The sequence below is a fragment of the Aquila chrysaetos genome, chromosome Z, assembly GCF_900496995.4.
Source record: "Aquila chrysaetos chrysaetos chromosome Z, bAquChr1.4, whole genome shotgun sequence".
Classification (NCBI taxonomy): Eukaryota; Metazoa; Chordata; class Aves; order Accipitriformes; family Accipitridae; genus Aquila; species Aquila chrysaetos.
The window spans coordinates 42,485,901-42,498,754 of record NC_044030.1 but is presented as its reverse complement, the minus strand read 5'-3'; the positions used below and the strand labels follow the sequence as shown (position 1 = coordinate 42,498,754).

The 12,854-nt window shown below is 43.7% G+C and overlaps 1 protein-coding gene across 1 annotated transcript; it reads right to left on the bottom strand.

Annotated features, from left to right (window-relative positions):
- Window positions 1–2,605: 2,605 nt before the first annotated feature.
- Window positions 2,606–11,681, bottom strand: ISCA1 (iron-sulfur cluster assembly 1). The gene is made up of 4 exons (XM_030004817.1): window positions 11,507–11,681; window positions 9,902–9,955; window positions 8,068–8,173; window positions 2,606–5,208 (listed from the first exon to the last, which is right to left on the bottom strand). Exons 1-4 carry the CDS (start codon window positions 11,585–11,587, stop codon window positions 5,060–5,062), a joined length of 390 nt encoding a protein of 129 aa, XP_029860677.1. The 5' UTR covers window positions 11,588–11,681; the 3' UTR covers window positions 2,606–5,059.
- Window positions 11,682–12,854: the final 1,173 nt, after the last annotated feature.

Below are 12,854 nucleotides of genomic sequence, written 5' to 3'. Positions count from 1 at the left end.
CAAAGTAATCTAACTTAAACATGGTTTTGCCAGACTACATACAACTGTTTAGTATTTAATCAGAAGGACTACTGTGATTAGGAATGAAAGGTCTATGTGAATGAATCACCATGAGCAAATTAAGGATTAAAACATGTGGTTGAAAAAGGAAGTGGCTGGCTGCAAGTCCTCTGTATGAACTGAATTCTGCTACTTAGGTTATTTCAAATTTTTGGAGGCTGTCGCGTTTCATTAGCTAGGAAGGGGAACTTATTCCTGCTGTCTGGGCTTAGCTTCAGTAAGCTACAGAAGGAATTTTTCATTAAAATCATATGCAATAAAATCATTATGCAATCAGCAAAAAACCCCAGATAAGTAAGGTGTGGGGGATGAGAGTATTTCTGTTGTGAGTGGAGACTATGCTGTTTTGTGAGATTCTTTGTCCCGCTGGACTGTACCATCCTAGCAAGGAACTTCAGTTACCCTTAAAGTTAAAGCGAACCGTCAGAAACAAATCTGCAGTAATTTGGAGACGGACACAACATTAATGAGGTACATGAACACACTACTAGCAAGGGGAGAAAAGGTGAGAAAAACATTGCTTCAACAGCCAAGGCTGGTCAGAAAACTCTGCTCTGCTCCTCTCTGCATCAGGAGCTCTGAAGTGATGTGACTGACGTGTTGCATTTCTGCAGTCATCTACCATCCTTCAGGAACAGGTAAAAAGCACAGAACAGAATGCGAGAAGGACAAACGGCAGAGCTGAACAGCAGTACAAGCCAAAGCACGCCGGTATTCAGGAAAAGCAACAGGAAACTTTGAACACGGGTGTCGGGAAAGGGGCGATTCGCCTTTTGAAACGCATAGGCTGGAGACTTGCTGCCACCCCGTGGCAGCAGGTGTCCGCTCCCGTGAGCTAGAACCTCCAGCCGCCTAGGAAGAGGAGCGGGGCCGCGGCTTAGGACCCTGCCCCGGGGCAGACACGGTCTGGCAGCCCTGGGTTCCACCGGGAGGAACCGCACCGCGGGAGCGCTGCGGCCAGCGGCGGCACGCACAGCCGGGGAAACGGCCCACGGAGAGGGGCCGTAAAAGACGAGGGTGAAGGCCTTGCCTAAATTCGGCGGCTCATCTTCCCTCGCTGTCTCTCTCTTTAAGAAAAATGCCAGATATTGCACACAGAAATTGCTGTTGAAACGCTGCTCAGACCCAAATGCATGCTAAGTACCTGCATTTTTGCTTACCATGTTGAAGCTGCGTATCTCGTGGCTGTTAAAAGTGGCAGTATAGAACAAAGCGGCCTGAACCACTCACTGGCAGATGACTTTACAGACAAAAAGCTGTACTGGTCACCATAAAAAGTAATTTTTCAAGTACTTTTTTGAGGGTTCTTTTGTGATGAACACAGAGGTGTACACTCTGCCACATCACACAGCTATGGAATTCTTCTGTCAGAAGAGAATGCAAAATTTTAGTGTTACAAAAAATTAGTCTAATACATGGCCAGGCAGCCAGTGTAAGCACAATAGTGGTACAGTTGGAGATTTTTTCCACTAGTGAAGGCACTGATTTAAATAAATGAGGAGAATAATAATTACAGTAAACCCCCCCAAACTTACAGAAGCAACCCACAGCAGACAGGATTTAACTACAAAAAAAGAAACCAACCTATGTTTCCTCGACTAAATTTCACAGTCCCATTACCTGCATCTGATTTTTAATATTGGAGTTCAAATTGATTTTTGTCCCATTACCTGTTGTCAGCATGACTTGCTTATTGAACTGTTCAATGTTTTCCTAAACAAGTTGTTCTTCCTGAGCCATTCAGAGAGAGCTATAAGAAGGGATGGACCAGGTAATACTGATTTGCAGGTGCAAGCAAGTGGTTTTTTACAAGTTCTGTAAGAACTCCAACAGAAAGGTAACCGTTGCGTTTCCACGCTCCCGACTGTATGAAGGCTTTGGTTCTCTCACTCCAACATCGCGAATATGCAATTGAACCAACAATCTCTAGCGTTTTTCCAAAATCTATTACTTCGCCCCCTATCGTTCAGAATCTTCATATAACAGGAAAAGGAAAAATGGCTTTAGGGGTGGAAAGACTGTATCTAAGAGAAAAAATGTGTCATAAAAGTAGTACACTATGGCATATTAGTGCCATTATACAGCACTGATGTGAAATGGCCAGGAATGCCCTTTGACTGTCACCCTTAAATTGCCTAGGCAATTAAAAACTTTTTATGCCAACAGTTACTTTGATCAAAATCATTATCCTGCATTAAAACAGACCACAATGAGTTTTTGGCATGTAGAAGCCTTCAAAATAAGCATCTTGCCTGTTAGAATTTTTACCCTGAGAACAATGTATCACAACGTTTAACAGAAATCTATGCCTTACAGCCCACCCTTCCAGTACGTGTAAATACCTTTCTGTACATAGTTAATTAATTTTTTTTGCCATATGTTTCTATGGTATTCCAATGCTGCTAATATTTGGAAAAGTTTAATATTTCTGAGAAATATTAACTCAGGTAACAGTAATGTTCTATCTGCTTTGTAATCCCAGCAAACAAACCTATTCTCTCCCCCCAGTGATTGTTTATTACTGTAAACAAAATCATTCAAGATATTTCATGTTTACCAACAGGCAGTGTTTATTATTATAACTGAGAACTCTACATACAGTATTGCACAAAATTATGATGGACCACTCAACAAAACCATGTTGCTACGCCACCGTAAATAGCACTTTAACAGAAGTTTAAACACATTGTGCGTTAGGTGTCTTAGTAAAGTGACAATTTAGAGTATTATTTCGTGGGAGTACAAAAGTGCAAACTTTCACTCAAGGCATATACACAAAACACATGAAAAGGATTGCTATATGTGCCACAGGTCTAAAAAAAAGCAAAACCAAACCAAACTCCCCCACCCCAAAACACACCAAAACAAGTTAAATGAGTAAGTACTAGCACTCTTAGCAACCACCAGTGCTACCACCTTCACAGTCTTACCCTCCAGCAAGAAGCAGAGAAATGCAATCTGAAGAAAGGCCCTTAGCTTGGAGTTTTAGACATATTAATGCAGCTGTATCACATTAACTGCTTTTTTTTGTTTGGCAAGACTTCCAGCACTATAAATGCACCTAGGCAGTGTATTACCACTAATTCCTGAATTACTATATGAAGTAAAGTCACTGTGTACAACAGTTGACAGTTGAAGGAAATGGTGTTTTTACATCAAAAGGTGATATAGTATACAATCAAAATTCAGGTATTTAATATTAAACTACAGGTGTGGAAATTCTGACCTTCTGTTCCTATGCACTACATAAAACAGATCAAGAATTACTTTTTCATTTTTCTTCTTCCCTCTACACCTGGGAAGAGGTGTAGAAGGACGAATAAAAACATAGCTGCAATCCTACGTCTTCGGCACATTACTATCCGAAGTTGTTGACAGGCATGAGGGTACAACTGTCCAGATTCAATGTGACCTTTGGATTTTCAACATGCAGCCTTAATGCTCTCAGTTCACTCCCATCTCGGCACCTTCTTGTCCTTGACTGCAAGACCCCAGTCCCTGTTGTCCCCTGCTTTTCATTTGAACCCTTTTCACCAGGTGTTCTGATCAGCTGCCTAGGCAGACACATTATCTTCTCTCCTGCAGAAGCGAGCAGCTTAGCTGCACAATGTCATCTTTGGACAATCAGGGAAACATGGAGATAAAAGAATGGAACAGTAGTTCTCTCATATCACTTTCTGGGAAGGCCTGGGGAGGCATTTACACTTCTGCCTAAGCACCAGCAAAGAAGAGTTGAAGACTTTATAAGCTTGAAAAACACTAGTTTACAAAAACAGAATTCCAATAAGGAGAAAGCAAGCATAAATTCCAAAGAAAAAATGGCCTCCTATAAACGTAATATTTTAATTACTGTCTAGATTAATTTAAAACAATTACAAAATACTATGGATTTCTAAATTATAAATGTTTTTTCTTCTGTTACCAAGTTAACTTCAAGACGGGAGTTAAACAGAAGTTACTGTAAATTTGGGTGAAAACCCCTAGCAACTACAGAGGTCAAGCTGTAACAAAAGTAGTAGCAGACATGAGTAAACAAAAAAAAAAAAAGTAATGAGAAGTCTAAGATTTCTCTCTCAAAAAAAGCATTCATAGCATTTGGTTCACAGGTAGCACATTCTGTGAACATGGGGAATCAGAATCCGGAGGCAGTTTTACCAACTTTGCAATTTAAGTCAAGAAAGATAAACAACAGAAATGTGAGAAACAAGACCTGTGTGTATCTTGCTTTAGTACTCCAGTGCCTCAATCTATTTCATGTTCTTGAAAATGACTTTCTAAGTACAGCAGATACTGTGCCTTCAACAAGGAAAGGAACAGAATTAAAATTGGGTTAGGCCATTTTTAAGTATTTCTGCAAGCAGCACTATGGTAGCCTACCACTATATTAATACATGAACTTCCTTTTAGACTTCCCCAGATTTACACAAAAATAAACCACCAGAAAATCCACACACAAAAAGATCAAAGCATCAGAAAACTACAAAAACAAAGCAAGCACCTACATAATCATAGTGAACTCTGAAGCTGAAGACTGTGTGCCTGTGCATATAAATCTTTATAAACAAACACAGATAAATGGTTGAGGGTTTTGGGGGGTTTGGTTTTGGTTGTTTCCCTCCCAAGTCAAAGCAGAACACATAGGCAATATATTCTTTCAAATGGGTTTTGGATGGAGAAGCGAGTAGAGTGGACAAAGAAAATGACAAAGGAAAAGAACAGTGAGATTTTATTTCCTCGGCATGTGAAGGTACAGAGTTGTTACTACAGCACTTAACTGTTCTTACCTTTTGGATCCCAACTCATCACAAATTACAGCATAACTACATCAGTGGTGGAATTTAACACACAATTTAAATTTTCAAAATGATTTAACTTTATTTTTCTTCACGGTACCCACACTTTATGGAGCCTACAAATGTGAAGAAAATGCATTTGCTTCTGAAACCCATCATAGTAAGTGTTTTGGGGTGTTCAAAGTCAAAGAAGTAGTCCTGAGATTTCAGATGTTAAAGCTTTCTCCACAGCCACATGTTCCTTTGATGTTTGGATTATTGAAGACAAATTCACTGGACAGCTTGTCTTCTACATAGTCCATCTCAGTTCCTAGAAGTGTCAGCTGTGCCTTCTTCTCAATAAACACTCTAACCCCTTGAAGACAACAAAGAAAAAAAAAATTACATACAGCAAAATCATCATTCAATTTGAAATTCTCTTTTGACCAGCGATAAAAAAATGGAACCCAAACGTGAAGGCTACCAGTATAACTTGGTTTCCCTGGCCTAATATAGGGCACTTTTACCACTGTTTATACTCTACCTATAAAAGCCTTGCAACAGTCTTAGAACTGTTATCTGCATGTGCACATGCATGTATGTATTTTTTGAGGTGGGATTTAAAAACATGATACCCAGGGAAATACACTGTAGAACCTGGGAACGAATCTCAGCTTCAATATTTAATTCCTACACATTACAGTCAGTAACCCATTTCCTACCATTCTTAAAGTCTGTGCATCCAACAAGATGCCCCAAATCCTTGAAAAACCAAATGTTCCTCTCTCAAAATGATTATTTTTTGCTCTGCCAAAATATTAGGTCTATGTTAACTGTTAGCAATACTGAATCCTATAATAAGGCAAATGTGTGAACTTCCAAAGATATCACAACTTTTAAGGATTAAGAATTAGTAGTTCTTTTTAGGAACTAGAAAGAGCTCCCTTTTCGAAGTATACAAAGGATCTACCTCTCTGGAAAGTTACTGAACTTTAGAACTGCATATCTGATACAAAGTTGTGAGCGGACAGCTTTAGCTGCCCGGACTAGGAAATAATAAAAATAAAAATGTAAAATTGTATCAGTAAACAGCAACAAAAACTCATTAAGTTATATGAGAGATTGCTGGAAAGCTGTTTCATCATGGTAGACATTGAGATAAAACACACTACTAATACAACTCAAGTCTGTGGGCAACCGAGTTGAATCTACACATTTTTGGGGTCGGTTTGGACAGTAACTGACAGTGAAGGCTAAACCTAATGAAGGAGTTTATGGACCTGATCCCTGAAGCAGTGATTACTACCTAAAAGCCAGAAAATTTGTGCTGGGATCCAAAGCCACCAGCTCAGTGAGCACAGAGCTATATAAAAGACAGAGCCTTCACTGGCAATCTGGCTAGAAGCAACCAAAACAAACCAGAAAGCACACAGGCACACGTGAAACGTTGCCTGGCTTTGGAACGTAAGGCCTCTGACCTGACTGAGGGAAACTGCTTTTACATTCCTTAAGATCCAAACCAGGAAACGCCTTCTGAAAAATGTGTTTTCAGCCATGTAAAGCTAAAGCTCAAAGTCAAACAGAAGAGGTAACTCCAGAAGCCTGCTGAATTTGAAATCAAGAGGCACTTGCAGAATTAGGTGGCAGTCCCTATCTTACATACTCTGGTTCATTTTAATCATTTGCTCAAGTTCCAACTAATTCTCTGTTTAAGAGAATAAAATCTATGAGTTCGTCACAGGTATTCTGAAGACAGCTGGAAGATGGGCTCTGCCTAGCAGCATAGCTTCTGTAAGAAAATAATTGTGATACCCCACTTATATTTAAATCTCTTACTTTGCCACCAAATTAAAAGTAATATTCCTGAACATAATATAACAGAGTTCAGTAATGCCCAAAAAAACCACAAACCAGCCTCACAAAAGGAATTTTAGGAACTTTTAGAAAAAGAACAGAAACCAAAACAAACACTATTATGCTTCTGTAAAAATCCGTATTTGACAAAAGATGACTCATAGAAATTTTTATAAAAATTGGAAAAAAAACTATAGAATTGTGCTGGTTTTGACTGGAACAGAGTTGTTTTTCTCCAGAATAGCTAGTATGGGGTTATGTTTTGGAATTGTGCTGGAAACAGTGTTGATAACACAGGGATGCTTTAGTTATTGCTAAGCAGTGCTTACACAGAGTCAGGGCTTTTTCAGCCTCTCACCCCACCCCACCAGCCAGTAGGCTGGGGGTGCACAAGGAGTTGGGAGGGGACACAGACGGGACAGCTGACCCCAACTGACCAAAGGCATTTTCCAGACCATATGACGTCATGCTCAGCATCTAAAGCTGGGGGAAGAAGAAGGAAGGGGGGGACGTTCGGAATGATGGCATTTGTCTTCCCAAGTAACTGTTACGCATGATGGAGCCCTGCTTTCCTGGAGATGGCTGAACACCCGCCTGCCCATGGGAAGTGGTGAATGAATTTCTTGTTTTGCTTTGCTTGTGCGCACAGCTTTTGCTTTACCTGTTAAACTGCCTTTATCTCAACCCACGAGTTTTCTCACTTTTACCATTCTGATTCATTCCCCCATCCCACGGTGGGAGAGTGAGTGAGCAGCTGTGTGGGGCTCAGCTGCTGCTGGCTGGGGTTAAACCATGACAGAAACTTTAGCAATAGACCTATCATGGGATGCTCTACGAAATTATCAAGCAGCAAGCTTAAATACCAGCATATGAAAACAATTTTTAAAATACTCCTAAAATCATAGACTCCATTGTTACAAAGCAATGTAAAAGTCAAAAGCATAAAGAGGTTAAAAACTGATTATGAATCAATGATGAATAGGACTAGTTAGAGAAGATAATCAGGAAAATCCCTTGCAAATAAAATCTTTACTTTGCCAAGCCTTAGTTTACGAATGCTGATAAAGTAATCCTTTATATATGCACTGCTCTGTATTACTCTCTAAATATCTGCTCTTAGCCACCTCCAAAGACATGAATGATGGACTAGACTATGCTGGCAAAGTAGCATCTGATGCAGAGACTGCAAAGCTGCAGATTTTAACTAACTGGTTACTTCAAAACAGAAACTAAGGTCACAACAATTCCCGTAACAGAACAGTAGGACCTCTTGCTATAATTTGTTACTTCAAGTAAGTTCTAACCTTGACCTTGGCAAACCCGTAATAGGTTATTCTTCCCCACCACCACAGAAGTCTGCTCTGCTGCATCGGAAACTCACCATCTTGAACTACTTCTTCATCAGAGTCTCCTTTCGATTTCGTATATTCTAACGTGTAAGAAAGTCCATTGCATCCTCTTGTACGAACACCTACTTTAACACCTACCTAAAAAAAAAACCAAAAAAACAAACCCAACACCATATTCATGACTTTTTTTAAAACCTGAATACCAAGATAAAAAGTATGCGGAACAACAACATGCTGACATTTATTATTCTCCACTGCCTCAAAGCAGAAGTGAATTACCTTAATGGATTAAGAGGTAAGATTTTTTTTCCTTTTACAAAATTGACTGCCAAGGTAAAAGCAAACATCAGATGTTCGCTGCTGCGGATCAAACCCTGACGTATGTTAAAGTTTTGAAGTAATAAACTGTTGGCACTCCTGTAGGTGCCTGGTCTCATAAAGACAGTCAAATTTCAAAGATGGATATTTTTGTGACTTCAAATTAAAGTTTACTCAGATGCTAATTCAGGCACTATGTTAAGATTACTGACAGTAACATAATTATGAAGCTATGAGGTGAAGACAAAGGCAGATTTTCACAGAACTCTTGCAATGGCACCGTCAGAAAACTTACTTCAAACTAAAGTTTTGGAAAACATACTTTGATTTCTTCATTACCTCTATTGCCAGTCTCAATTAAAAATCAATCCCTTCCTTAAATCAAGTATGTTTATTTGCTCACTGTTTTAATCGACCTTAAAAGCCAACCTAGTCAACATGTTTGTAACATTCACAGTATCCAACAAGTCTGACAAAAAGAGCAGCTGTGTAAGTAAAGAACTGAGAAAAGGTTTTAAAGAAACAGAAAACAGTGCACAATAATATTTCAAAAGTATCTGTACCACTTTCCACAAACCAATGCTTCATAACTGAAAGGGAAAAATTTAATTGTCTATCTCCATAATCAATGTTACAATAAAAATGTATCAAAATGTATCACTTGTCATCAAGTGGGATCTCAGAAACAGTGTTTGATATCTTCAGACTGAATACCTTTCTCCATAGGAACTGCTACAAATAATGGGCTAGAAAACACACACACCATTTATAGCAAGGGGATGACTGACCAGCTAATCTGTGGGCTTAGGGCTTCCTTAGGATGGTTTAAAACATTAGAACAAAGAGTCTAGTTAGTTGCAGATGTGCAGGAAGCAAAAGAAACAATGGGCCTTGTATGAAAGTTAAAAGAGAAATAGTCTTCCTGAAATAATATACACTGTAAAGAAGAAAATCCAATGCTTGTTTTTATAATGATTAGAAAGCAAGACTCTGTGTGTTTTTCCCCAAGAAGAAAAGATGACAAGCTCAATCAGTTATTTGCAGAAATGCTGATTACTTAAAATTAAACATTGTCTAGCAAATTTCCTAAGAATTAGATGTTTTCCAATGGGTATGAATCTAACTTTATTATTATATAGTTCACAATGAGAATTCCCACAAGAACTTAATTAATAATGTCTTAACATCAAGAGTTGAAGATCTCTTTCCTTACCAGAAGTCACCACTATGCCATACTAAGAAGCTTCATTAAAATATAGCTCAAAAATATTTTGAAAATTTAAAATTTTTTCAACTTTATCCATCTCAAAAGTAACTGTACAGTGAGATGTCATTACAGTCAGTTATCTTCTGCATTTTATTTTATAAAGAAACGAAGCTTGTTATATAAACAAGCTGACATATTTCCCCTCCAAAAAAAGATGCCAACATCTCCAGTAAACACCTCAGTGTTTATTTAAAGCTTCTAAGGTAGCCAGAAATGCTTTGCGATCATGAGCTGTGCTAATACCTTAGCACAATCTACAGGTTGGCCCTGTTTATACTTACATGCTCAGGTTTATCCTTAAGAAGCTGTTTTATCTTCTGAACAGCTGATGGTGTCTGAAAAACAAAGACATATGCATCAATTTGAAATGGTTTTTTTTTGTTTGTTTATTTGCAGTGAGTGCTTGCACATATATAAAGTGTGCAACATACTTAGTTGTACCGTAAAAAACCAATTCTATTCCAACTCTGTGCACTCAAATTTTCTTAGTTTACGCTTGTCCCCTATCTGCAAAGTCCACCTTCAGCATCAGCCACCTGTCAGCATTGACCAGCCTGTATTCTGCTTGAAACTGATGTCTGATCTGAAGATATGCACTCTGCTGTTAAAAGGAGGATTACTGAATCTAATCCATGCAGAACACAGTTCTTCACTCCCCTCCTCACCCACACTGCCAGCAAACAGATAGCTCAAGAACTGCAGTCCTTAATATTACGGTGTTTGGTGTTGCCTGCCCAACCCCCCATCACTACCACAATTCAATTAAGTAGTTCTGCTCTTGTGAAACTTTTGTCACATACACCTTACAGACAAGTCAACTAGGCACAGAAGTGTTTATGGCCTACTTCTCTTCCCACTGGCCTAGAGGGCAACTAGTGGCTTTACAGCACATAAATTCACTGTTCATGCAGAACTAGTTGTTGCCGAAATGTGAGAACACAACACAAACATAAAAACTTCCATTACATGCTTACAAGTTTCTAAGACACTGAGCAAAGGAAAAGCGTTAGTGTGATGTTCTTACTGTGAACAGACTTAAACACACAAAGCTAACTACAGGCGGACTTACAGTAGAAAACCTTTTCTAATCACCGCTATTAATCTTCATTGGTTACAGAATCAGTACTGAACAGGAATTACCTGCTCTGACAAACGATTTAACCATACGCACTTAGTCTGCCCCTGTTCCTGCAGGGAACTGGCTGTACCTTCCTCCGCGGTAATCCCTCTCAACAGTACGGCCTCCCCAACACTGCCGCTAGTAGCAAACGCCCTTCCTCAATCAACAGAAGGATACAAAGCCTCCTTGGAAACAGCCTGCTCCTCAGCTTCTGTAGGTAATGCCTTTCCATTTGTTGCTGTTTTTTTTTTCTTTTAAATAAATACGCCTCTCCGGGTGACTGTGCAAAAAGGCCTCCCCCCCTCGCCCCGCACGAAGGGGCCGCACTGGTGCTACCCCTTCTCCCGCTGCCTGCCCCCCACGCTCCCGCGTTCTGCAAAGGGCCCCTGCGGAGGGAGCAGAGGGGAGCGGGGATGGGATGGGCAGCGGAACGGGCAAGGCGCAGCAGCTGCCCCCCGGTAAACTCAGGAGGGGGAAGAGAGCCCTTCAGCCTCCCCGTAGCCCCCTCCCAGGCCGCGACACCGCCCGACTCCGCGACGCCTCGCCCGCCCACGCAGACAAGGTGGAGCGGCGCGGCCCGTCCCCGTCCCGCTGCCACCGGCCGCCCGGGGGCGGCTGCGCACCACCTGCCCTGCCGCGGGTCGGGCGGCAGAGGCCGGGGGAGGCCCGGCGGCCCGGCCCGGCCCGTGGCGCAGTGCTCGCACCCGTGAGCCGGCGGGGCCAGCAGGGGCCGGGCGCTGCCCGCCCGCGGCGGCGCGGCACTGACCAGGGTGAGGGCGGCGCGCGTAGCTTGGATCTTCCGCTTGCTGACGGCGCGCACCGTGGCCCTCACCACCGACGAGGCCATCGCCCCCTCCGACCCGTCCTCTGCCCTCTGCCATGGGCGCCGCCGACGTCACGCCTTGACGCCACGGCGCCCTTCCAGCGCTCGCCCCTATTGGGCAGCGGGCCGTGATCGGCAGGCGGCGGCGCCTCCGCCCCCTTCGCCCGCCCAGAGCCGGGGGACGTGCGCCGCCGCCGGGCGGTGGCGGGGGGCGAGAGGGGCCCCCTCCCCGGCCTGCGCCGCGCCCCCGGCCGCGGGCGGGCGGGGCGTCCCGCTCAGGAGGGCTGTTCGCAGAGATAAGCGGCGGGGTTAGCCGGGGCAGCTGCAGCAGGAGGCCCCTCCCTTCGGGCGCCGCCGGCGTGCCCGGGGCGGCGGGGGGGGGGGGGAAGAGCCGCCTAGGGGAACGCGGCGGCCCGTGGGGGGCGTCGCCCCCGTCTCGGAGAAATACGGGCAGCGCACGCGCGTGTTCACCGGCGGTCCCACGGAGGAGCGCCCCGAAACACCTTCGCGTAAGGCCGTTCCGTAGGAAGCGGCGGCGGCGCCGCGGGCGACACCCGCACGCCGAGGGGGGCCCAGTCCGGACGAGCCCCTCGGCCGCGCGAGCCAGAGCGCGGAGGCGGCGCCCGCCGCCATCCCTCACGGGCGGCGCGCCGCCTCAGCCGCGCCGGCGGCCGGCGGTGGGCGCCCAGCCGCTGTGCCCGCCGCCGGCCTGGCGCACCGTCCCCGTCCCCCTCCGCCCTCGCGGTGTGGCGGCGGAAGAGCCCGGAAGCTGGCGGAAGAAGCGCGCTGCCGTTCCCAAAGCGCTCGTGGCAGGCCGCGGGGGGGGGGCGGCGACTTCTGGGTACTTGCGAGAGAAAGCCCCGCAGCCTCGGCACAGGAAGACGAATCCCATTGCTTTTAACTGAACGATGGCTACGCCAGAAGGGAAACGAGCACCCACTTTTAATTCCCGCCGACAGCATCCTTAAGTATGCTAGGTAATACTTCAAAGCCGCCTTTACAAAGTCCAAGCTCGAGCAGGGCGCCCGCTTCTACTTTGGGTACCCGATCCCGGGCATAGCCGTTTCAAAGAGCTTGACAGTAAACGCGCAGACGTTTTTCTTTTTTTTTACATAGGTACTTATGCCACTACTCTTTAATGAGGCACAGTACTTCTACCTCAAAGATAGCAAGTGTGTAAAAAAAGTTGTATTTTCTTTAGCTACGCAAAACGTGTCTTTGACATACAATTCGTGCAACTTGGGCGCACATCCTCGATGAAAACACACTCACTTAAGCGTGGGAGGGCTTA